The sequence below is a fragment of the Agelaius phoeniceus genome, chromosome 3 (genome assembly GCF_051311805.1).
Source record: "Agelaius phoeniceus isolate bAgePho1 chromosome 3, bAgePho1.hap1, whole genome shotgun sequence".
Taxonomy (NCBI): domain Eukaryota; kingdom Metazoa; phylum Chordata; class Aves; order Passeriformes; family Icteridae; genus Agelaius; species Agelaius phoeniceus.
The window spans coordinates 93,532,517-93,558,715 of NC_135267.1; the positions used below are offsets into that span (position 1 = coordinate 93,532,517).

General features: G+C 43.0%; 1 protein-coding gene across 2 annotated transcripts in view; it reads right to left on the reverse strand.

Moving 5' to 3' along the window:
- Positions 1-2,623: 2,623 nt before the first annotated feature.
- KCNH1 (potassium voltage-gated channel subfamily H member 1) overlaps positions 2,624-26,199 on the reverse strand; it is a 179,740-nt gene continuing 156,164 nt past the window's right edge. Inside the window, exons 11-12 of one of the 2 annotated variants that reach the window (XM_054629252.2) lie at positions 8,644-9,687; positions 2,624-4,749 (exon numbers count right to left, since the gene is read on the reverse strand). In XM_054629252.2, the coding sequence (XP_054485227.1) occupies positions 8,839-9,687 (849 nt within the window). In that variant the 3' untranslated portion in view covers positions 2,624-4,749; positions 8,644-8,838. Of the gene's footprint in view, positions 4,750-8,521; positions 9,688-26,199 lie in introns of both variants that reach the window. The other variant, XM_077175874.1, reaches the window with a different exon arrangement.

The following is a 26,199-nucleotide window of genomic DNA, read 5'->3' on the forward strand; positions in this document are numbered from 1 at the left end:
CTACTTCTGACAGACTTCAGAAGTTCACTTTCCCTAATGCCTTTTTTGGATTTCTCACAGGTTTTTACTCATCCTGTCTTTCAAGAACAGGAGAGGTTAATTCCCCCAGCTGCCACATACCAACACAGAAGTTGTGGTGAATTAGAATGAAAGAAGCACAGACTCAATCTTCTAGGTGAAAAAGATCTGTATTGGCTGAGATTCTCTATGTGTGTGTTGCAATTAAACCCCTGACACCACTGGCAGCAATAAATACCATAGCAACACAGCATCCTTCCAGCATGTTGTGGTTGGATACACAGCCTCACTAACCAGCCCAACTCCTGGAGCAGAAGGCAGGCACAGAGAGCAGCTAATCAGCCAAGGTCCCCTCAGCCTCAGTGTTGGGGCACAGTGGGCACTGGCTGAGGGGCCCAGTGCTCTCCCTGAGTTTTGGTGGGCTCTCCTGAGCATTGCCCTGCACCAGGCACACACTGAACAGGAATAGTTTTGATGTTTCCTCAGTGCTCTGGGAGCAAATAATACCCATTTCTATTGCATATGTGTGAGGGGAGGGATTTGCTGCAGTTCAGTCCCACTGGCTCTCGCAGCACAGAGGAGCTGGTTTGTGCTGGTTGTCTTTACTCCAACAAAACTGCACTGGAGACAGAGTGCTTCCACGTTTAACACAGATACTAAAATGCACCACAGAGCAACTGAAGAGCCTCTATTGCCAAATGCAGAACTGAAAAGTGTGTAGGCAGCACTCACCTCCCCAGAAGCCGATGCATTGCTGACCGTCCCCAGGAGTTCCTGCTGCTGCCCCAGGACCACACACCCCCGGCAGGGGTCCCCAGCAGCTGTGCACTAATTCACAACCAAACAGAAGAACCTGCAGCTATGTCTGAGAAATATCAGAAGCCACGGGACACTGCCTGTGCTTTAGAAACCTGCCCCTGCTGTGAATGTGCTCCCAGGTGGAGGGAATGAGGAGCAGGGGCTGGGCCCAAGGCTGCTCACAGCTGCTGGGGCAGCTGCTGCCCAGCTCAGCACAGGGAGATGGGCAGTGTGCACAACACCAGCCTTTGCAAACTGGCACCTAAATCTGAGCAAAAAGTGCTCTAGGTAATTATCCTTGGGTTGAAATGCTGTGGGGCTGCTGAGGGGAGAGAAACTCTGATGGGGAACATTGTGTGGCTGGTGTTACCCCTCCTGTGCTCGCTGAAGCTTGGAGCACTGCCAGAGAGGCCACGAAGAATGCAGGAGCAAAGAAAATAATAAAGAATTCAGAAAATGAGCACAACAGCCTCTAGAGACCTCAAAAAAAAACCAAAAAAAAAAAACCAAAAAAAAAACCAAAAAACCAAAATCAAAAAAACCCAAAAACCCAAACAAACAAAAAACCAAACCAACCAACCAAACAAAAAACCACCCAAACAAAAAAACCACAACCAAAATAAAACAAAACAAAAAATACCCCACACAACAAAACAAAAAAGCCCAAGTGAAAGTACATGCCTTCACTATGGTAATTTTCCCTTTTCTAGTAAGTATAAGGGCACTGTATAACACGATGCAAAAGAAAGCTGGATTTTCACGCTGGCCAGAGAAACAATGCGAGTGACGAGAGCTCCTGTCACAGCACACAGGAGGACAGTGGATGCAGAAATGGTGCTAAAAATAGCTCCTCATTGTGCTGCTCTCTGTACAGTTCCACCCCAGCTCAGCAGTGGGAAAGCTCCTGCTGTACTGCTGTTCTTTTGGAGATGAGATTGACAATCCCATGGAATGTCTTGGTACAGGTGGCAGCCACATTCACCAGACCCTTGGGTGAGAGGATGGAGAATGAGCCACAGAAATGGCTGCAAAGCTTCAGGCTGACACCCTCAAGAGTCAAACTTTGTATGCACTTCCAGCATGGCTTCTGGCCTGCAGGAATGACTGCTGGCTGGGATCCTGTCACATGTGTCCCTCCTGATCTGAAAGGATCTCCCATTCCCATGACCTTTGGTTATCCTTTGTTGAGGTAGCCAAGAAAATAATATTCACTGCTGCCTGTTGCAGCAGTGTCACTGCCAGGGGCTCCCTTGTGGTAGCTAAGTCCATGGTGAGGTCTCTCTTCTGCAAGCAGGTGACAGGAAAGCAGAAGGTTCTTTGATCTCTGGTTTCCATGAGTTTTGTAAAAGTTCTCAGATACTGCAGCAGTGAACACAGTCTAAAACACAGACCAACTACAGACATGCGTGCCTTCAGGACATGGGATGATCATTTCAGACTGGTCACAGCCAGTCCTCTGGTGATCTCTTTTTGCTCAGCAGATACCTGGGCTAGACTGAGATCCACAGCACAGGACACTGCCTGAGGTGTCAGGATATTCACTTTAAAGGGCACCTGAATTTAGTTTACAGTAAGCCTGGAAATGTGAATCCCTTTGGACTGATACACAGCAGAAAGAAATCTAAAAAAACAACCTGAATCATTTACAGTCAAAGCAGTAATATCCCACTGCTCCACTGGTAACACTTGAGATACAAACCAACAGCAACAAAACTGCTAGCCACAAGTTCCAGAGAGTAATTTAAAACCACCTTGCTGATCTTGTGAGCACATATTCAACACAGAGAAAAGCACACCAAAGCAACTGTAATGTATAAAATAGTTTATTACTATAATAAATAAAATTAAACTTCTTTTTTTACAAATATTATTTGTGCTTGTTTAAAAATGTTGACTAGGGATATCATTAATGGAGGTGGCTGCATTTGTATCTGAAACATTCCCAGACAGTGCGTATACATAGACACACACACTGTCTATCTACTGGCAGCTGCTTTGCTGACCACAAAAATAGTATCTACTCATTCTCTGTTTCTAGTCATGCTTCATTGAACAAAGTGACAAATGCAAAGAAAAAGAACTGAGAGTATTTGGTGGATTTCTGAAAGGATAAAAACAAGTGAAGTACACTGAAAAGCGCCAAAGCAACTGCATTAACTGCATATCAATCAAGTGTCCATGCAGTGGTGGCTAAATATTGAAATGCAGACAGGTCTCCAACAGATGTACAAATATTGATTGTATGTAGGTACAGTAATATAACACATTCATTGGAAAACTTGTTATTTCTTTATATAGCAGTTCATCCTGATACAAGATTATTGAACTTCTTTCATCTACAGCTAAAATGATTCTTTTTCTATGTTAGTGGTCACAGATTTAGTGGGAAGAAGAAAGAAACCCATGAGCCTTTCAGAACAGTTAGTGAAAACCCCGAACTGTTTTGTTAACATTAGGCATTTGGATCCAGTTACAGAGATGTTCTGGGATTACACATCAAATATGTTTACACAACACTCAACAATCAGCTTGGAACAAATTACAGTTGCAGGTAAATTCACATTAGCTTTGTTGATCTGTAAAAAAAGCCTCTGAAACACTTTTGCAGTATGACAGGTTGGCTCCCTGATACACAAAAGTGTTCAGACAATAGCTATGTCTCTTTGTTTTATGAGGGGAGAGGGCAATTGGAGTAATTAATTATCCTAATAAGAAGGCAATAAGTGGAGAAAGAAATGTGATTACCAGCAAGTGATTTCCATTAGATTTAGAAAGCTAATCAAAGTGCTTCATCTTTAGGCAACACTGTAAATACTACAGAACATTAGAAGGAAGAAGAATGGAATCACAGTTTGAATTATATCACTTATGAAAGGGTCTTAAGGCTAAATGCTGGATATATCTTATTGCAAAAAAAGCTTTATTTTTATTTAATTGAATCAATGCTTCCCACAACAATGTGGTCAAAATGATGTCAGATTGGAGGATACAGTATCCTACTGTGCCTCACCTCAAATTTCTGGAGCTCCCCCTGCATGGGACTCTCTCTGAAAGGTTTATCTTGATTTATCACAAGTGCAGCAAAAACACAGACTTTGTTATTGCAAATACACCCACAGGAGACTATGTGGAAATGAAAAATTCAGTAGAAGATGCTTTTTGCCACCTAACACCAGGACAAGAAAGCAGAGCTGCAGCAACCATGTGTTATGCTGCCCATGAGAAGAAGGATAGGCTCAGCACCTTTGAGACAGCCCCTGGTACCAGAAAAAAATAAATCCATCTATTCCACCATCTCTCTTGCAGGAAAAGCCATGATAAACACTACCAGGGCAGCTTGGCTTCAGAGATACTGTGAGCAACAAACACCAGCTTGTAAGTCTTATCCCCACCAACTAGGATAAAGCATTTTTCCAATTTCACATGGATTTCTCTTTCCTGACTATCGTGACCCTCACCAGATTTTCTCTTAGTCACACTATTTACCAGACTCACAGTATGAAGTTGAGGCCAGCTAGAAAAATCAAAAATCATGGCCTTAAAAGTTCAACAGTTAACAAACAAGACACTAACAGGACACTCAGTGGATGTCTACTGGGAAGATTTAAGCTCCCTTCTTGGACTGGAATCAATGAGGAATGTGCTTTTACTTAACAGAAATGCAATCCATAGACTTATCTATACACAGATATTATATATATATGTGTGTATGTACACGCATCTGCACAAGCGTAATCATACACCTTGTTGTTTATATAGTAAAGACAAATTATGTAGTCAATTTTTTCACAGATTGGTTAAGAGTGATTGAAAATATATCAGCAGATAGTCACAGTAAGTATCTTGTTCAGTTCATTAAAGGGAAGTGCTGTAGAAACAGAGCATCGCCTCCGAAGCTGTTAAACAGGGTGTTCGCTGGGGCTCAGGGCAGAACTGTGGAAGAGATTTAAAGGAAGAATGGTGTTTTCAAAAGTATACTTGTAATACCAGACAAAAGTAACTGTATCTGAACAAGGTAGGGGGGAGGGCTGGGGTTTGCTTTTTTAATCCTTTTTCATGTGCTGCATATTTGTATTCTTTGTAACCATTTAAGCATGAACTTTCAGAAGTTCCCATTTGACCAAATCATAATACAGGCTCCTTCCCTCAACTACCTTCTTTTGGCTGAAATTTAATTACACCATATAACCAAAATGGAACATATCATTGCTTTTAGAATGATGCAGGTCGTTTAGCAGGTTGTTAAATAGCAGAAGCACTATGCCAGAACACAGTTAAAACTGAGGCTTTGGTTTTTGTTTGGGTTTTTTCTTTATACCATCTACAAACATTTGCTTGTGAAGGGGCAGAGTCTTATTTTCAGAGATCCTTCAGTTCGGAACTGGAAAATAATTAAGTGAAAAGGCTTAGCCAACATGTAGAGAGGAACAAGAGAAAAAGGAAAAGCTGACAAATAAAATCAAAGAACTAATAACATTTATGATAGGTCCACATGCCATCCAGCCATAGGCATCTGAGTGTAAGGCTCAGTGGAGAAAGACAGATTTGTAACACAGGGGCTTTTAGCTACTCTTTAAAGGAAAAGTGCTGCATCAGCAGAGCCTGAGCACCATAGCACAGGTTCAGATTAGCCTGGGGTTCAAAGGAGTGGGCATGGATTTGTTCATTATTGAACCACTCAGTAGTCCAGGGAATCCAAACTCCAAAACTCATCCTAGACGGTATTTTTTTCAAATTCTCTTACAACAAATACAGGTTGCTGAGGGATGATGTACTCTTCTACAACCAGTTAGTGCCTGACAGTTCAGAATAATGGACCTAATCTCAGTTACAGCTGTACAGGTCTGACTGACACTGACTCCTGTCAGGGCTCACCTGGAGCAGACACCCTGAAGGTGTCACTGTAAGGAGCAAGCAGAGTTTCTCTGCCATTTCATGACCATAGCAAAGTTAAATTTGGCCATAATCTTCAAAGACATTAGGTTTTAAGTAGAATTCAGGTGTATGTTACAATCTTTGAGGGCTTTACAAATAATACATGTCTTTATAGGCCATTGTAAGAGCCTGAAAAAAGCCTTAGAAAAGGACTGAGTTCGCCCAATCACTGTTATACAGGGTGGGGAGGAGTTTGGAATCATTCTGAGCATCAGGCTACACAAGGAGCATCCCAGAAAATGGGGACTTGTGTGCCTTTGTTCACAGGCCTGGGCAGTTATTACAATTAGGGGGCTTCTGGGGCTGGTCCTGCTGGGGTTCCAGGCTGGGCAATCAACAACAGCAGAATAACCTTTAACATATCCCTGAGGGCACACAAAAATATCACTGAGAAACAATTCAATTCAGTATCAGCAACAAAGGGCCAGTAACCTGCAACTGCATTTACTTTTAGGTTTGCACTGCAGTTCTGGAGATACTAGGCACATACTTGGGAGGTTGTCAACATTTCCTCCCTTGTCCACCTGGGATAAGCTCAGGTCCATGTTTATCCAACTGCAGGTAAATGGGTGATGCTTTCACAAAGGACTTGCTAAGACCTTCAGCCTTTCAAAAACTTTATGAAGAAAAGTGTTGTGAATATCATGCTGGTGAGGAATTTGCCTGGATCAGGAAACTGACTCCAAGGCAATCTCTAAAAACTTGCTGGAAATCAATTACAAATCCTTGGGTATCAGTACACCTGGGGTTTACTTAGGTAGTAGTTACTGTCTAAGCAGACTAGAAAGAAAAAAAAATCATGACAAAGTTTCTCACAGAAACTGTGGATGGATGAGTTTCTCACAGAAACTGTGGATGGATGGGTTTCTGTGGCAGCCATGCCTTTGCTGTTGCAGGTAACTGCTGCCACTTACAGTGATTAAAGCACCAAACACAAACAGTGTGGCTTTGGTCAGAGAGTGCCTTCCTCAGCACTGCAAGTCTGCAGTGAGCAACTGGAAAAGACACCACGTACCACTGGAAAAACCTAAACATGGAACCAGAAATAGTTAAGGAAGTACCTTCTTGGTTTCAGAGCAACTCACCTCCCTGCTTGCCTTTTCTTGTGGGAGGGAAGAAGGTAACCTACAGGTTTGAACCTGAGAGTTGTTTCTCAGGAGTATTTAAATCCTTGGGTATGAATTCACAGTCTGTGGGCACCTCCATACCAAAGCAAGGAGAAAGGCAATAAAAGCCAATCCTAAACCACCTGCCTCTGGACTTAGAAATGGTGGTGCTGGCTTGGAATAATTGTTATCTTTGAGAGCAAGGGCAGTTACTGCAGGAACAGGTACAAACAACCACTCTTGACAGCAGGACCTGAGCTGGGAGCTTTGCACAGCACAGCCTCACCACTGTGCCAGTCATCTGTGGACATCCCAGCTCCCCAGGGATGTCTGGCACTGTTCTGCATTGCATTGTGCAAACATCAGGCCAGCAGAAATCATTAAAATTGATCGTGTTCCTTGCCTCTTCTGTACTAAACATGAACAAAAATCATCCCCCAAAAAAATCCTGTGTTTCTTTGTAAATGACTTAGTACCAAGGAAAAAGAACGAGACTTAACACACACAGCATTAAGACCTGTTTACATTAAAGATGGAAACCCTTTAAAGTGTGGTATGGCACCATGCTTCTGAGATCTAAGCTACTGTTAAGCAGTGAACATACCAGATCAGTGGAGTGAATGTATTGTGAATATACACCTGTATCCCAAGGTGAGAACACAAGTCATGATACCATCTATGCTACCCTATATGAATAATGAAGACTAGTTTTGGTAAAGTGCTTCAATCTTCCTCTGAAAAAAGTTATGAAAATATAGGTTTTGGAAACATCTCCTTCTTTAAGAAGCAGATCTCTTTGTTTCCTTGCTACAATAGCACTTGCATACAGTAAGCACTGAATTTCTGCCTCTACTATCCATTTGCTTCCAAGCTAGATTAGATCAGGAACAATATGTCTGGATGTAGAGGAAAATGCCACCATCTGAAACTGTTAAAAATTCCATGAAAGCCTTTGGCTTCAATGAACATTATCAAAACAGAAACTTCTGAGTAATAATTAACAAGAATTAAAAGAGCAGATTCATAGCAGAACAGGACATAAATGCCACAGTATATTTTCATTGGGAGGCAAATCTGCAGGACCTGTTGGTGATATTTCAAATATGTTGTGCTGAGGGCTGCTCTCAGGTACACTTCACACCCAACCCTCCAGCAGCTGGAGTTGAAAGCAGAAGTATCAAATGCTGAAAGACATCTGAGACAGAAGAGAAGTGTTTTGAAAAAACATAAAAAGGTTTGAAAAAAACATATCTTTGATTCAGTGAATGACTGTGGAAGATCCCATTTATTAACAGATCTGAAATACCGTGGCTATTTTTGAAGATGTTACCAAATGTAATTGTTTTAGCAATATGTCAGTTTGAAATTAAAAAGCACAATTTTTTTTTCATCTTATTAGCCCTTTCTTGACTACCCAAAAGAAACCTAAGCACACAATGAAATACATGTCTCCTACTGCTCTTTGCATTATTACAGCTTTATGAAAATATACTGTGACATCCAACGTGTTGTAGAGGTGACTGAGACAGTGACAGCAGCAACAAAACAAAAAAACAAACAACCCACCAAACACTGAAAATATAAGCACCCTGGCAAGTGCTTATTCATATAGGCATGACCCAAGCTAAGGACATAAGGCATGCTCCAAAAACCTCTGAGATCACCTGGGGCTCATGGGGATGGCTGCTGCTGTCAGAATTCTAATTCCAACATCCCGAGGGAGAGAAGGAGGCTGGGGGGGGGGAATGAGGACAAAGGGAGGAAAGAAAAACTTTAGAAACTGTACCCTTGCTGTCAAAAAGGCTTCAAAGTCAGCTGCCATCTTGACATGAGGTTGCAATTCCTGTTACCATACCTTTTTAGACAGAGGGAACATGCTTAGTGAACGGATCCCTCATTTGTTCTCAAGAAAGATTAAATGTAAAGTGTTAGGGGGCTGTTTCTTTGTTTGTTGGTTTGTTTGTTTTTAAAAAGAAACACCTCAGCTAGCTCCAAACACGTCTTTTTCTGATTCTGGAGACTGGGGCCTCGATATTTCAAACAACTCCTGGGGTGACTGGGAGCTTCTTCTTGAGGTCAATATCCTAAGTATCTCAGCAAGCTGGTTTTCTATATTGGTCATTTTTGTGTTTAAAGCCTTGATGTCCTCTTTCAACTCATGCTTCACTTCTAGCATGGTGGCCTGAAGAGTCTGTTCTGGGATGGGATAAAAGGAATGCTTGACCTCGGTGAGGACCGGGCTGTGGTCCTGCGGGCTTCTCGTCTCCCCGGCGTTATCCAAGCGCAAGTCACTTTTTGTAATGCCACTGTCACAAGAGTCTGTCTTCTTCAGGGTAGCTTCTCCTGAAGCTTTAGTTCTCTCAGGTAAAGTCTCCATGGACTCTGCTTTAGAGACCTTGTTCCAGTCTTCACCCTTCCCACAGGCCTCCTTGAACTTGGCCCAGCCTTTCCGCCGGGGGTATTCCCCCGAGGCCTTGCAGGCCGCGTGCTCCGCCGGCGGGGCCTGCAGCTTGGCCTGGTCGGAGGCCGCGGAGGTGGAGGCGGGCTGGTAGGACACGGGCGTCGCCGGGCTCTCGCGGACCGTCACCACGCTGGCCTTGACCACGGCGCGAGCAGAGGATTGCTCCCCGACGGCATTGCCCTTTTCCACATCCAGCTCGTCCGGATCGCGGCCCCTCTCCGCCGCGAGCCGCGCTTCCTTCTGCTGCCTGAACCTCTGGAACAGCCGCCGCACCGGGTGGTCCGGGGGCAAGATCAGAGGCGCTTCGTTCTTCCTCTTCATCCTCTCCTCTTCTTCCCGCTTGACGTCGCTGATTTTCCGGAACACAATCTACAGGGGGAAAGAGATTCCACTCTGTGATTAACTGCACGCTTGTTAAGGGGAAAAAGTTGGAGAAAGAATTGTTTGAAAGAATCTAGTTTAACTGAGACTTGCACAACCTCTGCACATTTATAGCAACATTTTCAAATGTCTTATGTTGTGTGGAACATGGTTAATTTCATTATTTAAGAGCAGACACCATCTGTCTTATAAGACCAAAAAGAAAAAAAAAAAAAAAAACAGAAGAAAAATACTTACCGAGCTCTGAGAGTCAGAGCAAGGCAGTGCCATTGTAAATATAATGATCCCAGGAAGATACTTGTTCTATTTTGTGTTTAAAAGTGACCTCTTGTATTTGTTTTCCTGACTATATGGTTTAGTACCAAGTTTCTAATGTTACAGAGCCATTCCCATCAGTCTCATCTCAGAGCTCACTCACTGCAAATGATCTGATTCTATTTTAGTGCAGCTTGGCCACTCGTGGTGCCAGTACAGCAGAGACTACTCTGGACTCTTCAACAGTAGTTTGCAGAGTGCTTCTTGCCCTCCCTTCCTCCCACATATTCTTTTAGAAGCAACGTGCAGTTTAAGGATGCAAAGCTTGAGTCAATCCCAAAGCCAGGGGAGCTGCTCATGGCTTGATTACCTCAGAAGCTTGTAGAGCTTCATGCCTTAATTTATCTCTTTATTCCTATGCAAAAGAGAACATTTTTGCACAAAGAAGCATTAATTTTCCATCTACCCTCCTAATTATATCTTCCTGAGCCTCTAAGGCTAAGTGCTCTCTATAGGAGCAGCCGAAGGATCCCACAGTACTAAAAAAGGCCTCACAGCATCCCAACCTGTAGCCAGGCAAGGTTTCTTTCTTGCATGTGATAGAAATACATTCCCTTCAAAAACTCTGTGCATTTTACATTAGTATTGGTATTTTCCAGGCTAATGAAGAACCAGTAAGTAGCCTAGTTTGAAAATGAGAGGTCCCCAAAGCTAAAGTTTGCAATAGAGAGGGTAAAAGATGCAGCCCACAGCTTCTACTGAACACTGATACCTAATCCCTTTAGCTGCTTTGGAGAAAATCCACTTAAAGACCTTACACTTCGCAGAAATAATGCAGAAATAACTTTGAGATTCAAATCATTATTAGGAAATGTGTAAATAAACCCATCCCTCTGTTGCAGACAAATTTAAATTAAGCTAAAGTTAATAAGACTTCTTCACTGGCACACACAAAATTAATGTTTCTCTAGACTCCAATGCTTCTTGACAGTTTTGTCATTGTGTAGCAGGGAGAAAACCATCTTAACAGTGCATCTTTGGAAGGAAGAAGTTGTCAGACTTGGCAGCATTTTCCTAAATACAAAAGAATAAAATTAGCAGGAAGGATATTTTATTTCCAAGCTGTAATTAGGAAACTAAATATGAGATAAGAATAAGAGAACAGGGTACTTGACAGTCTTTTTTTTTCTTCCCTCCAGGAAACTTACTCTGCAATGAGCTCAGTAGAAAGTGGACAAAGCAGTGTAATCCTTAGAAGTGAAAGACTAGCACTCACAGTGGGGGGAATTCAATGCAGTCCTGCAGGCTAATGGCTTAACTAACACAGTGCCAGTTTCCCACTTTACCGGAGGGATGAGTGCCAGCCCAGTGTTAGAGCAACTGCCCCTCTTGCTCTGCTGGAGCCAAGTGATGCCAGGCAGGGTTCCAGGGGGTCACTCCAGCAGCATCCTGAGGCTGGCTCTGGGGACACAAAGCCCCAGCACACCAAGGCAGCTACCTGACCAAGCCAGGTCAATTTGTCCCTGCAAAACTCTGTGTCCCCAAGCCTTCCCTCTCCTGGGGCTTGTATGTTAGGTATGGATATCCACATCTGTGCCAGATGTAGCTAACCGGGCTCACTTTGTACATGAGCATGTTGTCTTGGTCTGACCTATGGATCAGGACTTGCCTTAAATGCTCAGAAGGGATGTGTGACTGACTGGTGCAGTGGTCACACTCACAGGGATCATCAGGGAAGGCTTTTCAGACCCAGAGGCCAGGATGCTTTGCAGAGTCTGTGTCTGGGCCAGCCACTGCTCCACACAGCCCAATCAACACTTGTCTGGAAAGCACTGGAGCACCTCTCGCTATTTAATGCCTGGTTTTTGCAACATAAATGGGTAAGTTATGTGACAGAGGCTATCTCTGCTACAGCACCATGCAGGAGAGACAGCAATGACCAAGTCTCAAGCAATCAATCCCATACTCCTGGCCTGGCCCAGTCCATATTAGCCCTAGCCACTGCACCTCCAGCAGTTAGTGATCTCTGTGGTGGAGGACACAATGAATGTACCAGAAATGCAGAAAGGTGAGCACTGATGGACAGCACTTATCCACCCACAGCCGCCACTGCTCTCCATGGCACTGCCTGGAGAGCCCCCCTTGTGGATGCCAGGCACACTTGGCCAGGGAGGAGCTGCCATCAGCCTTCCCACTGTGTGGTGGCCAGCCTGAGAGGCCCAAACACACCTTCCCTGCTTTGCCTTCGGGAGATCCCACTGCAGCAGGAGCAGGCGTGTGCATAGAAGGAGATGTATAAACACTGCCTTTGCCATGGGTACTGCCACCACGCCAACGAGACCCCTGATTTCCATTTTCCACAAGGCCTTACACCAGCTCCAAGGGAAGTGCACCAGGGCAGCAGCCACTGCATGAATGCAGAAATGCAGCCCTTGGATCTCCCACCCTGCCTGACATCTTCTACAGATACACATTTATGTGGCAAGCTGTGCTCACACAGTGCAAGTCAAACATACACACATTTGCCAGGGGACGTCCCTCCAACTCTTGGGTTGGCTCCTTTTAACTGACTCCTGAGACACTGGAGAAACAGCTGTCAGAGAGCAACTTCTCTTTGGGAAGCTCAGACAAAGCTGTCACTTGTGTCCCTTTCTGCAAGTTCCCCAATGCCGTATTTTCTCCAGACAGCTCCATATTTATGTTGTAAGCAAAAATATTATAGCTATGCAAAACTCAGCAGTAATTGAAAATGCATTCATAAACTCCATTTTGGATTTTTTCTGCCTTTTTTAAGACTAAATGCTCCTTATAAATAAAAATACACATAACTTTAAAGTGGACTCTTTTCTTACAAATGCTAAGGAAAATACCATTTTCAAGTGGTTTATCTTCAGCAGCAGCCAAGTTATTCAGAAAATTTGGTTGGTATGCCAATGGATGTACACCTGCTCCCAGAAGCAGTAAGAGTACAAAGGAAAAGAAAATAGATTTCATTTGTTATAAGGAAGAGAAGTCTGGATCTACACAGAAATTTTCATATGGAATTTGATAGGGCTACAAATATGGACCTTAATCAAAGTTAAAACCCAAATATTGTGGCAGAGATCCCAAGCTAGCTTTTAGAACAGTCCCTCTTTATCTCTTTCTCCAAGCATTCATGTCTGTCTGGGAAGGGACAGAGCTTTATACCCTCAAAATCTCCTAACCCATGTATCATACACTGCTCAAACACAGGGGACTTCACAAGTGATGCAGTTCTCCAGAACACTGCACTCTTCAAGACCTAAGCACACAGGTCCCACAGAAAAAACCTAGTGGGAGCATTTTAACAGTATGTCAAAACCAAAAGGTTGACAAAGAACCTGAATTGAGATGAAATAACATGAAATTTAAACACCAGGCTTAAAGCTGCATATTTCACACCTCCAATCTCAAATCTCACTTCATGATTCTACTTTTATTAAAAAGGTGCTGAATCTTGTACCTCCACAGGGAAGTTGCCCAAGCTGCCAGAAGTTGGAGTATTGTGGAGGTATCAACCTAGATTTGCCAAAACCTTGAAAAATAGCCCTGTTAGGCACAGATTCTTGCAATTGTATGAACATTTAACCAAGGCATGCAGTGATGAGGACTCAATAACAATTTCATTTTTTGGAAAATTCACTCAGAATAGTGGAGAAATGCACTGACATGTCCTGGTGCACTCCTGCTCCCCTGTGTCCTTACAGGCCTATGACAGAATGTTCTCTGTGACCATATTCCTGCCTGTGCAGGAGTCCTGTCCAAGAAAGAAAGATGGGGTTACAACAGGCACTTTCCCCTTTCCTCAGTATTACCTAGTTGTGAAGTCTTAAGTGACTTTGGGTAAAAATTCTGCCTCTTTTGAATCATCATAGAATTTTCAAGTATTTCATTTCTAGAATAAATGTTTTTACAAATTAAAAGGGAAGTATTAAAAAATGAGGTAGACATAATTGAATACTTGGTTGTGAAATGGGGAGTACCCAGCACTGAAACCCAAGCATCATTTAAATAACAGAGTGTGGACATTATTTGTGAATATGACTTTCATAATTTCTTTATGATAAGACCAGGAGAACAGATGGCAATGTGTCCCCAAGATTAAGGCAGGCCATAGGATTCCTCTGAAGGGGCATTCCCTGGGAGGAATCTTGTTACCACTAGATTGCATCTTTTAGAAAAACACCCAATTTGATGGCAAAAAAGAATCCATCATGACATCTAGATGAAACATCGCTTCAGTTTTTGATTCAAGGCTAAGTTTCATTGAATAATAGAATTATAGAATCATAGAATGGTTTGGGTTGGAAGGGACCTTGAAGATCATCTAGTTCCAACCTCTCTGCCATGGGTAGGGACACCTTCCACTAGACCAGATTGCTCAGAGCTCCAGCTAACCTGGCCTTGAATGCTTCCAGGAATGGGGCATCCACAGCTTCTCTGGCTGGCAACCCTCATAGTGAAGAATTTTTTCCTATTATCTAATCTAAACCAACTCTCAGTCTGAATCCATTCCCCTTGTCCTGTCACTACAGGCTCTTGTAAGAAGTTCTTCTCCATCATTTTTGTAGGTTCCCTTCAGGTACTGGCAGGCTACAATGAGGTGCTCCAAATCTTCTCTTCTCCAGGCTGAACTTATGGGAGAGGTGCTCTACTATGTTGTCCACTGTCAGTAGCTGTTCTTGTCACGAACAGCCCACTGTTGGTTGTTCACAAACTCCACCAGAACAGTGCTGCCTGCCAAGTCATGGCAAGTCCATGTTCTTTGCCTCTCCTCACACTGCCAGAAAGGCAATCAACAGAAGGGCAAGGCAGGAACGATGTATTAGCCACCAGATTTTGGACTTGCATGCCAACACTGCATGAGACAGACTTAAAGATCAGGGCATACTACATTTAGACATATTGTGAATGTATTGAAAACCTTCCCCTGCAAATCCTGAAAGAGACCTGCCTGCACCTGATATGAAAGGATCTTTTAGTCTCGTGCAAAAAATCTGAGTTTTTTTTCAACTTCGTTTTGTAAGGATTGATCCAAGGCCCACAAGAATAGATAGCAGTAGCATTTAGAATATATAGAAGTACATATTTCATCATGTTTTGAATCAGACTGTCATCATGGGTTACAATTATGAAGCTTCTAGCCACAAAGCTGCTGCTATTATTAGCTCTGCCAGCTTCCCTTCTTTCCACCTCTATAGCATGCACAAATACTGCAAGATTTGGCAGGTCTTCCTCAGCATAACAGCAAGTAGCATGGCATTTTTCTCTGGTGCTTAATAATTCTCTTTCATAGATACAGAAACATTCCCAGAGTCTGGAAGTGCCAAATATCATAAACAATTAAAAGCTTAAAATTACTTCATACAGTGCTCACAGAAAATGAACTTAAGCGTGAGGAAAACAATCATGAAAAGGCATTCATTATTACACAGTCCATCCAGGATCTGCCAAGAACTGATGAAAATATCTTCAGGCTGATGTTAGTCCGATGAAAATTGGATCCAATCTTTCTTCCTTTTTTATTTAGTTTTTTTTAAGAAGCAAAAGGGGAGGAAAAATGGAAAGAGACAGAAGGCTCAACAATAAAAACGCTTTTGACACTGATGTTAAAGAAACCAAAGCTGCACGTGATCAACATAGAGTGTGATGATGAGGAATCCCTATAGCAGTGCATTAGCAGGTGTCAGGGCAAAAGGAGCCTGTGTCTTTTGCAATTTTATGGGATGGCTTGTCAGAAAGGAGGGAATCACTGGTCCTATATTCTCATTAAATACAGGATCAAGAGAATGTGCAAAAATGTTGCAGATGTCATTAAGTTCTCTCTAGCTTTACTGTCTATAACAGCAGGATTTCATTTCTGCTTCTGAAGAGGAACGAGTTTCTCTCCAGCTAAAGCCACATCCCTTCTGAGCACTCTCAAATATTTCTAGTTTTCATTAATTATCTGAAAATTCAAAGCAAGCTAAGATTCAGAAGGTCCTGGCAGTGGGGCTGTACAGGGGTGCTGGTGTCAGCAAACCTCAGGGATCCCTGGGAGACACAAAGCCCAAGGGCCAACATGTGGATGGGCACAGCCCCTTGTGCTGTGGGGTGTCATCACCCTGCCCTTCAGACAGAGCAATACCCAGTTACCTTCCAAAAACCAGGCTTCTGTGCACTTCATTAATAAACAAGTGCTCAGAAGAGACACAACTTCATCGTTTCATGAGCATCCAGGCTACCCAGATGAACAGAGGAAACAAGGGTTTCAGTCTCTACAGAACAACATCTGGGCTAAATGTTACTGTCAGGAGCACTATCAGCTTCAACAGTGCTGAAATTCTTCCCTGTGACAGCCTGCTTTGTAGCCTGATTACAAATTCTAGAAATATCAACTCAGATATTAGTGTTTAATCGTGTCACTATTACTTATTTAGAAGTTCTACACAACTCAAGGCTCCATTTCTCTATGTCAAATTCCTCATTCTAATTCAGCTTTACAGGCTGTGCTAGTGTTGAGAGAAAAGGGAAAAGCTTTTACAAAAATACTACTGAAAACAAGACAGAACTATGTCTAAAGCAATTAGTGGAAATAATAAAAAACCCCTGCCTGGTCTGCAACAGACTCCCTAGCAGGTTTTGAGGCATTAAGAGATGTCTCTTCTCCAAAACAGATTTCAAAACACCGTCAACAGTAAACTTTGACAACTACACAACTAAAAACCACACTGATTTGAATAGACACAATTACAGCACATTATAGCTAATTTAGCAACCTCCTTCACTAATAGAGAAAGGATGCAAGAGAAACAGAGAAAAAGAAACCATTGAAATACATATATTGCTAAAGATCTACTAGAACTTCATTATTCTGAGATGAAAAGTAGCTGTCACAAGCAAATACTTAATGTGCAAACAAGAGCTTAGGGAAATTATGCCAGATCTGAGTGGTGGAATGTTATACCCCCTGAGAACTACTATGTCCATCAAAATGTGAAATGCTCTGTAGGACATTCTTGTTTCTAGTAAATGAGGAAAAAAAGAATGTTTATGGGTTTTGACAGCCAACTGTCAGCAGTTTCTAGCAGCAACTCCTATAAAATACTATTTTCATGTTTGTTTGGGTGGGGGGGTTTGCATTGTTTTGGTTTTTTTAATCTTCTTTTTTAGTACATGGAGTGCTTTTCTAGCTGTGGGCAGACATCAGACATGCTACCAATTCATGTAGTGTCATCTTTTATTCCAGATCAACATACTACCTGCATTCTTGGGCAGACAACACTGCCTCAAAAACTGCTTTAAGGAGAGCCCAAGGCACAGCAGGAACTTACCTCTCTGTCACCTAAATTACAACTATACAAAACGTCATATAATCTGTACAACGTGCTTTCTCAGGACTCAGAGTCTGTTTCTCCAAGCTCCCTGTGGCTTGCTGCCATTTACTAAGTGTTTTCTGGAAGAAACCAGGCAATTTGTGAGAGTCAAGGATTTGGGATTTTTTTTCCCATCTCTAACTCAGATGCAATTTCACTTGAGATCTGAAATGGATGCAGAGGTCGTAGAGCTGAGAAAAGCAATGACGTGTTGAGGGAATAGTTAAATTGTATAGTTTGCTTTCTGTGATTACATTTGGATACTGGCTTGCTATTAAGATAATTTCCTCTTAGCTAGTGTCTTCATTCCCTTGTTTTTCCTTCTGCTTTCACTTATCTGCTTTCTGTCATTAGGCTTACAGTGATTGACAGGTATTTTACTTTCCAAGAGAGGAATCAAATGCATTTTCAAATGTATTCAAATTAATCAGAGCTTACCAAGAGCTTACAAGTCATTCAGCTACCTTCAAATGCCCACTCACAAACCAATCCACACAAACACAATGCTCCGTGCTCCCAATGCACAAGGGTTGTGCAGCTCTCAAAATTATAAATTGAGAATTACACTCAGATGAAAGTTGCCTGCATAAATTGCCTAAGATAACATGAACTCTCTTTTAATGTGTCTCTATATGAGTTGACAGGCCTAAAGTTCAGCTATAATATTGAAGAAAAGCAAACTAACCTGCAGCCCTGCACAGAAAGAGAATAAATCTTCTACCCAAGTAGGTGGCCCAGTATGGCTGCACAGTCATGCACAGCCAAGCACCCAGTGCCACCCAACTGGTCTGTCCTTTTCCTGTTCAAAAGCTTGGATAACATTATGTGAGAAGGAAACAAACTACCAATAACTGAATGAGAATCAGCAACAGAAAAAGTGCATTGCTCACCATTTCCCAAAGCAGCTGTCAAACCCTCTCAGCCCTAACAGCCAGGAGCTTAAAACCTTGAAGGGAGGACAAGAATTGACTGTAGTGAGGTGTTTCACACTTTTTCATTACAAGAGCTCTTCTAAACTCTCAGTTCCTAGAAACAATCTCTGCCAGTTTCCCACAGCCCAGCTGGTTGCAGCTGGTGATGGTAAGTGAGGGCCCATCTCCCTTATCAGTTGTCAAAACTGATAGCTGTCTCCCATCCACTAAATCCACAGGTCAGCTAATTAAAATAGCCAAGGACTGGCTGGTCCCTCCAAGTAACTTCACACAGAATCCTTTAGAGCTGAATTTCTTGATCTTGTTTCAGGTATTTTAGTTCTGTGAAAGCAGACAGAACTATGTCCCATGCTGAATGTAGATTCCAATACTAGCAATGCTTAGGGCTCTATTGGGATTTCAGCTGATACACACACAGAGCAAAATGTCATTATTCAGTGAGATAAAATGGCCTGTTTCATGGAAGACATCACAGGCCCAGCACATATTGCAGTGTTTCATGTCAGCCACACAAGTATTCATCAGCAGTTTGAACTGTTACTTGTGCAAGACATCCTTTCTGATACAATTGGTGAGAGTTCACTCTTAAAAATTTCAGATAAGAGATCCTCAATACAATTTGTCCAGTGATTTCAGACACACTAAACTTTTATTAATTTCTCCTGAAGAAAACACCTGCTCTAGAAGAGGAAAGCCAGGATAATTCAGCAGGAGAGCATTGTTTCTTCACAAGCAGATTGAAACCCTCATTTTTAAAATATTTACCATCATCTGTATTCAAAGAATGACAAAGATTTGAATATTGAAGATATTTACCAGGAGCAGTAGGAACCCCAAACTCCAGACTCGCTGAGACCATCAAAGGAGAGTCTAAAAGCCAGCTTTGACCCAGCCTTTGTTTGTATCACACCTCTCCCTCTTATACAGACATGGGCAGATACACAGTGGTTCACTCATCCCCAAATGACTTTTCAATCACAATCCAGGCTGCATTTGCAACCAGTTTTGGTAAAAGACTTTGTTTAGAAAAAGTGTGTGCTTGCATCTGACTCTTGGGACACCATGGTCAAGGTTTTGTCTACCTTTTTTTTCCACGAGTAGTTGCCAGTACTCAAAGACAGCAAAAAGCAAATTCCCTTTTCCCCTCTGCCAAAAGGATTTGAACACCCCTTTAGGAAGCACATCTCTTGTCACCACATTATGGGGACAAAACCTCAGTTCAAACTCTGATGTGCACAGAGATGCCATGAGGGAAGCTCTCCCTCCCCTTCCCTCCCTTCCCAGAGCTTTGCCCCGTGATGAGGTGACTGTGATGAGATTCCTGCCCACTGCAAGTGAGACACAGGCCAGGATGGCTGAGGTTACCCCAGGGAAAGCTGCTCCAAGTCTACCCTGTGTGTCATTTTGGAAACACACACAACAGGACATCACCAGAAGGGTGGGATCCCCACATTCTAGCTCCTGCTTCAGCAAATGCCTCCACCACTGATTCAAAACAGAAAAATCTCAGCTGGGGAGACAATGACACCTAATCCCAGAACCCTCCTGGACAGCAGTTTTACCATTCTCTTCATCTTCTCAAATCAGTAAAAAAAATTAACTTCCTGAACCTGAAAACTATGCCAGTTTTATTGAATAGTCCCCTCCTTCTGCTCTGCAACTCTAACCCTTCATTTCCCCAAACTAAAATTTTCATTTCATCTTACAGACAGCTTTTCATTTAAGCTTTCTCCTCTTCTCCTATTTTTCCACTTCACTGAGACAATGCAAAACATTTAATTTTCACTGGAGAGGCAGGCAGGCTTGAAGAGTTCAGCTTCAGTAGCTGAAGTGAGGCGAGCACAGAGTGTACGCTGCCGTGGTTCGTGCTTTTAAGAGATCAATAAAATATTGATTGTTTAACTATCGTGCTTTGCCATCTCTACCTTCCCTGTTCTAACGTCACACTGGGCTAAACTTGAGTACTTCAGGTGACATCTCCTTGCTTCCTCCTAAGGAGCACTGTAAAATCAGTTTTCTCCTTGATCCCCTGTCTGAGATAAGAGAGAGACGTGGCACAGAGCTCACCCTTGAGCAAACTGCTTCTCTTCCACTGGTAGTACTGGGACATTAAGCCTTCACCTCTAAGCATCACTGAAATGGGATACATTCAAGTTCCAGAGTTGTGCTAGTATCCAGGAGAAGCCACCACCAGTGCCATACCTCAGATTAGGAGTGCAGAGAAGCTTTGTAATCTCAGCTTAACTCCTCCTCGCACTGCATCACAGGCTCTTTAGTTCCCCATGTGCATTTATGGTTTATATTTACACAGCATAATCTTCTTATTTTTAAAAGAAGAGAGGCATCTTTCAAGGAGCTTGTCATATAATGTTTTGTTACCCATTTCTAGTCTCATCTTTCACATGAAATGATTCTTATCCCAAGTGTAAAATGTAAAACACCACCATCCTGATCAGAAATAAAGTCTGTGAGCAGTATGCTATACTCTCACTTTCCTGAAAACAGGAAGAACTACAGCCACGGAGAGGTTGGAGAAGCTGCTGGAAGTCAGGTGGGTTTCATGTTGCCACAGACCCATTCTGCTTTGTCACCACCACATTGCAAAGTTGTGCTTGAGGAGAGGAAGGCAAAGGTTTGCCATGTCCCTCATACAACTTGGGGGACATAACCAAGGCCTCAGGCACTTGAGATCCAGTTGGGAATGGTTCCCAATGCAAAGCATTACCTAAGAGTAGACATTTCAATGGTGCTGTAAAATTTTTCTGTTATGACAATGATTGTACTTGACTACAGTATACAAATTTGTTTGATTGCTCAGAATTAAGTAAACAAAGGCAAAAATCCCTCTCTTCCTGTCTCCATGAGAGCACTTCTCTCCTTTCTGCTTTCTCTTATGCCTTTGTAAGGCATCTAGTCTGCAAGAATTACTAGTCCCAAAATTCACTTAAATTTGTCCTGGTGAAAAGATGTATGATCCTATACTAGAAGCATAGGCTGAGACATTAGAAATATTTATCAAGGGAAGGAAACTATTTCCTTAGCAACTGAAGAGTGCAGCAGACACTTCAGCAGTTAAGTAAGCAGACTCCCCAAAGAGAGTATTTCAATATAGTGGAAATAGTCATTTCATGAAAAATGCTATTTTGAGATTCAAAAAAGACAGTGTTATCCAAAATAATGTTAGTCATGGATCTAAACTCAAGGAAAGACAACAGCAGATATGGCCAGTGCATCCCCCTGAATCTGAGTAAACAAGGCTTAGATCAATCTGTTATGTGTGCACACCTGACAAAGACACAGCTGGACAATCTAACAGAGAGCTCAGAGAAAATAAAAGTGTTTGCACAAACAGCAAACCATGCTGAAGAATCTCTTCCTGACATTGTTTTCAACTAAGAGGTTACAATCCTCAGAAACACAGAGCAGTCATCATTACATAACCAGCACCAGAAACTGAAAGCTGGATTTTGGCAACAGCTTCATCATCCCACAGAAATGAAAAGTGCTCTTAATATTTTACATAATGACTAATCATAATCCTAATCAAATGAACTGCTTTTAAGACCATCTCCCTTACTGCATAATAACCCCATTTCTCATGGGAACTCTTTCACCAGTTTGAATTTGCCACCTAACTTCTGTTAGTTGCACCCACTTTCCTGTGCCATCACAACTCACGGGCAGGTGGCCCCAAGCCATCGCTGTGCTGTTCTAATTGCAGATTATCCCGGGGCTGGGAAGGACTGACAGATTTGAGAGACCCAGAGGCTTGTCAAAGATGCATCTCATCCTCCACCCCTGCTGTCCTCTCAAATGCTCCTGAACTCTCCCAATATGCATCTTCATCACCAGTCTGCCCACAGCATAGAATTATATCAGGCTTTATCTGGCCCTGTGCTACTGATCACACAGGGGCCTCGCTGCAGAGATTTTGGCACCAGATTCATAAAAAGAAGCTACAGTGCTTTCAGACTTCCAGCAGGTTTTTCAAAAGTCAACAGGAAAGAAACATTTTATCTTGAGATGAAACAGCACAATTCCTATAACTCCTGGCATGGGGACTCCATGTTGACCCTGCTGAAGCAAGCCTATGGCACACACATACACCTGGGTTACTCTGCACATAGTGTGCATGCTTTTAATTTATCCATTTCCCAACACTTGCAGCTACTATTATATATACCAAGTAAAATCTAGAGAAACTTTAAAGATGTGACTTCCAACCCTCCCTTCATGATTTTTATCTAATGCTGCACTTTCTAGCATATACTTGACTGCAAAGGCACAGAAGGGGCAAAGAGATGGTGCACTCATTACACCAGCACACTGGCAAATCTGCTTCATATTCAGATGGAAACCATTTGGCTCAGAAGCATCATTGCATAGTAAATCAGCTGTAATTTCCATTATTCTCATTGTGCTGCAGCGGCATCCAGCCCAAAACGCCTGTTTGGCTGAAGTGGATGGAACCACCAGGCAACTGCTGGATCCAGCTTTTGTTCTTCAGTGACAGAAGGCTCTGGAAAATGCTATCAAGGAGGGCATGGCAATGCTGGCAGAGACCATTTAATCTCCCTAAACTCCAAAAGCTGCTCACTTATAACTTGGATCTGATGCCAGCTCTCAGGACAAGAGTCCTCCTGGCAGGATGCCAGTACTGGAGCATCTCTTGACATGCTGCATGCTTTCATTATGTGGAAAAGCTGTCCTCCAGCTCAGTGGTGGGTAATGAGCTCCCCACTGTGCTCCTCACCTGGGTGCCTGTCCCCATCCTCAGCAGAGCCCTCACAACCACCAGCCCCACAAGCAGAGGGTGACACATCAACATGTGGGGTAAGAGTGGTGTCCTCACTGCAGGGCAACATGGAGAGGAGGAGGCAACAAGCTCAAGGGCTCTCACTGCCTCCAAAATGTGTCTGAGAACAGTAAATACACTGCCTGCCTTTGCCCTCTCAAAGCCAGGTCTTGCACCAAAGGAGGTCAAGAATTAAAATATTTGCCAACATCCCTCTTCTCTCTCTCTCTGCTCCCCAAAGCTCAGAAGCAGAACAGACAGGGCACAAAAATCTTTTTTCCAGCACACAAAGTTGAACACACAAGGCCCCTCTCTCATGCACAGACAGTAGGGAGTGCTGAAGATCACCAGTTTCATCTGCAGCCCATTTATCTCTAACACTGTGCCAGGACTGAAACTTCTTAGAAGAGTTTGGGAAAAAGAAAATAAAAAGAGTTTTGAAAAATAAAATAATAAAATAAATATATTTGACCTCTCAAATCCTAGAGGGCCCTTGGGAAGATTTGTCAGAAATGTCCTATGCTGTTGAGCATGGGCACTGGGAGGAGCAGGAGCTGTCTGCATGGGTGTGATGAGCAGGGTGGTGGGAGGTCTGCAGGCAGAGGTGCAGACCTTGGCAGCACATGAGCCCAGCTGAAGAGGCATTCCTGTGCACACAGAGGCAATAACTTCCCCAGCAGACCCAAGCTATAAACTGTGGTTCAGCTGTGATGTTGGACTAAACGAAAACACCCTTTGAACAAGTGGTGCTCAGGAATCTTTTCAATTTTAGTTGCAAATTCACTTCCCCCCCCTCAAATAATCTGTTTTACCCCGCTAGAAAAAGCCCAATCCAGCTGCTATTAGATATTTTTTAACAGGAGAGTTTATGAGATCTGGATTTTGAAACAGATTTTGTCTTTAATATTCCTTTTACTTAGCATTTGCTGTTTCATACATGACTTCTTAGGAAATGTGGTTTATTAATAAAGAGGATTATTTCTAGAACATTAGTTTGCATTAAAGCAACTAAAATTCAAAGTGCCGCTCTTCAAAATCACCATCCTCAGAATACTATAAATTGAAAAGCTGTTGCTTCAGTAAGTCATACAATTTTTAGCATTTATCTTAAACATGACTATGTATCATCACCTGTTCTGCAACCCAGCTGCCCCCAGCACACTGTCTGGAACTCAGTTTGCTAAAAATAAGTCTCAAAACCTGCAGGTTTATCTTGCTTTGCTTTTTTTTTTTTTTTTAATATACATTTATAGCATCTTCATCCAACCTTCCAATCTTGCTCAGGTGCAGGAGTGATTAAAAGAAGATCCTTTAAACTTTGTTATTAGAACTTGTCCCCTGTGAGAGGCCCAGGTTTGCTGCTAAAGGGTGCAGAGCTGCCTGTGAACAGCTGGCTGCCTGCTGCTGCTCTAATGTGCAGACCCAGAAGGACTCAGCAGAAGCACAGGATGCTGCTGCCATCACTCCCTGTTAGCTGAGTCAAATTACTTCACAGGACATATTGTAACTAATCAGCACACAAACCTCATCTTTGCCCAACTCAAGAGAAGAGGATTCCCCAGAGAGAAGAAGTTTTTCTGTCTTAATGGATGTTTGGAATTTCACATTGCATTTGATTATCTTCTTAAATACATCATTTGCTGGATACATCTACCATATCAGAGCTTCAAAGAAGCAGTCATCAGGCAGATGAGACGATTCAGATAAAGAGGAGAATACTTTTAGCCTGTACCTTGGGTGCAGGGAGAATCTAGGCTCATTTCTGCATCACAGCCAGCTCTGAAAACACTTGGTCCTTGTGCCTGCATTGGTTATTGGGAGTGCATCTTGCCAAATGATCTCCAGCACCGGTGCTAAAGCCGTGAGTCACTCCTGATTGCCCGAGATTTTCCAAGGCATTTACCCACTTCAATGCAACATTCTGTTCTTGTTCTCAGAGAGGCTTCTTCACACTCAAACCTGTTCAAGGACAAACCTACTCCAGCAACTACTGACAGCAAAGCAGCGCTGAGACACCCCAAAATTTGTTGTTGCTGTTGGCTTTGTAGTTGGTTGTATTTGTCACAGACCTGTCAGAAGCTGAGCACTGCCCCGTCAGTGCCGCACGCAGGGCTGGGCTGGGCTCAGAGCCCCGATCAAACGGGAGGCAGGGAGAGGAGGGAGCAGTGCAGGGCTCTGCTGCCAGCTCCCTGCAGCAATTCACTGACCAATCACCTCATCTCAGATGGGAATCTCTGCTCAACCCCAGTGAAGTGGGAGTATGAGACAAGGCTGTTCAGTATGATGGCAAGGGTACCTCAGGTGAGACGAAGAAGCGTCCTGAACTGCATGAAAACATTTTGATGGCAGTGGGGACACCTGCCAAAGAGCTGAAATCAAACTCCAAACAGACCACATTATCCTTTCTCTACACACAGACCATTAATTCTCCAAGCTGTAGTCTGGCATGATGATGCCATATCTATTTTATGGAAAGGGAACAAAAGACAGAAGAAAATAAATTATTTCTTAAAGGCTGCCAGAGGCAGGTTTTTGCAGATCAGAGATGTAGACTGGTATCTCCCAAGTCTCACATTAATACACTGCACAAAGGTTGTTCTACCTCTTGCAGGCTTGGACTAAGTGATCAGAAGCATTTATGATACCAGGCACATACTGATACCAGGCACTGCAGAGGTCCTTGCAGGACCTGAGTGCTGCCCAGTGTCTACAGACTGAGGCACTGACAGGGTGATCCAGCTACGCCCCACTGAGTTTGTAGAGAGCCACATACAGGAGGCCAACTCAGAAGGCTTCTGGCTAGCCAAAATGCCTCTAAACACAGCCACAATTCACAGATCAAACACCCAAGTGGAATACTGACTGGCCCATGTTCTCACTTTGACTGCAGGAATAAATCAGGCAGCAAATCTGCAAATGCATCATACACTGCATTGAGATGTGTTTTGCATGTAAGGGAACAAGGACTGGGATACTTCAGACTCCCTGTGGCTGATGGCACCATCTCATCTGTTTTTTTTGTTAATTTGCCTTGACCAAAGGCACGAGGGTCAGGAGGCAGGACAGAGCTGCGCTCACTGCTGGGCAGGTCAAGCACTCCTGGGCAGCACAGGATGCAATGGGAAAATTCATCACCTCTGAT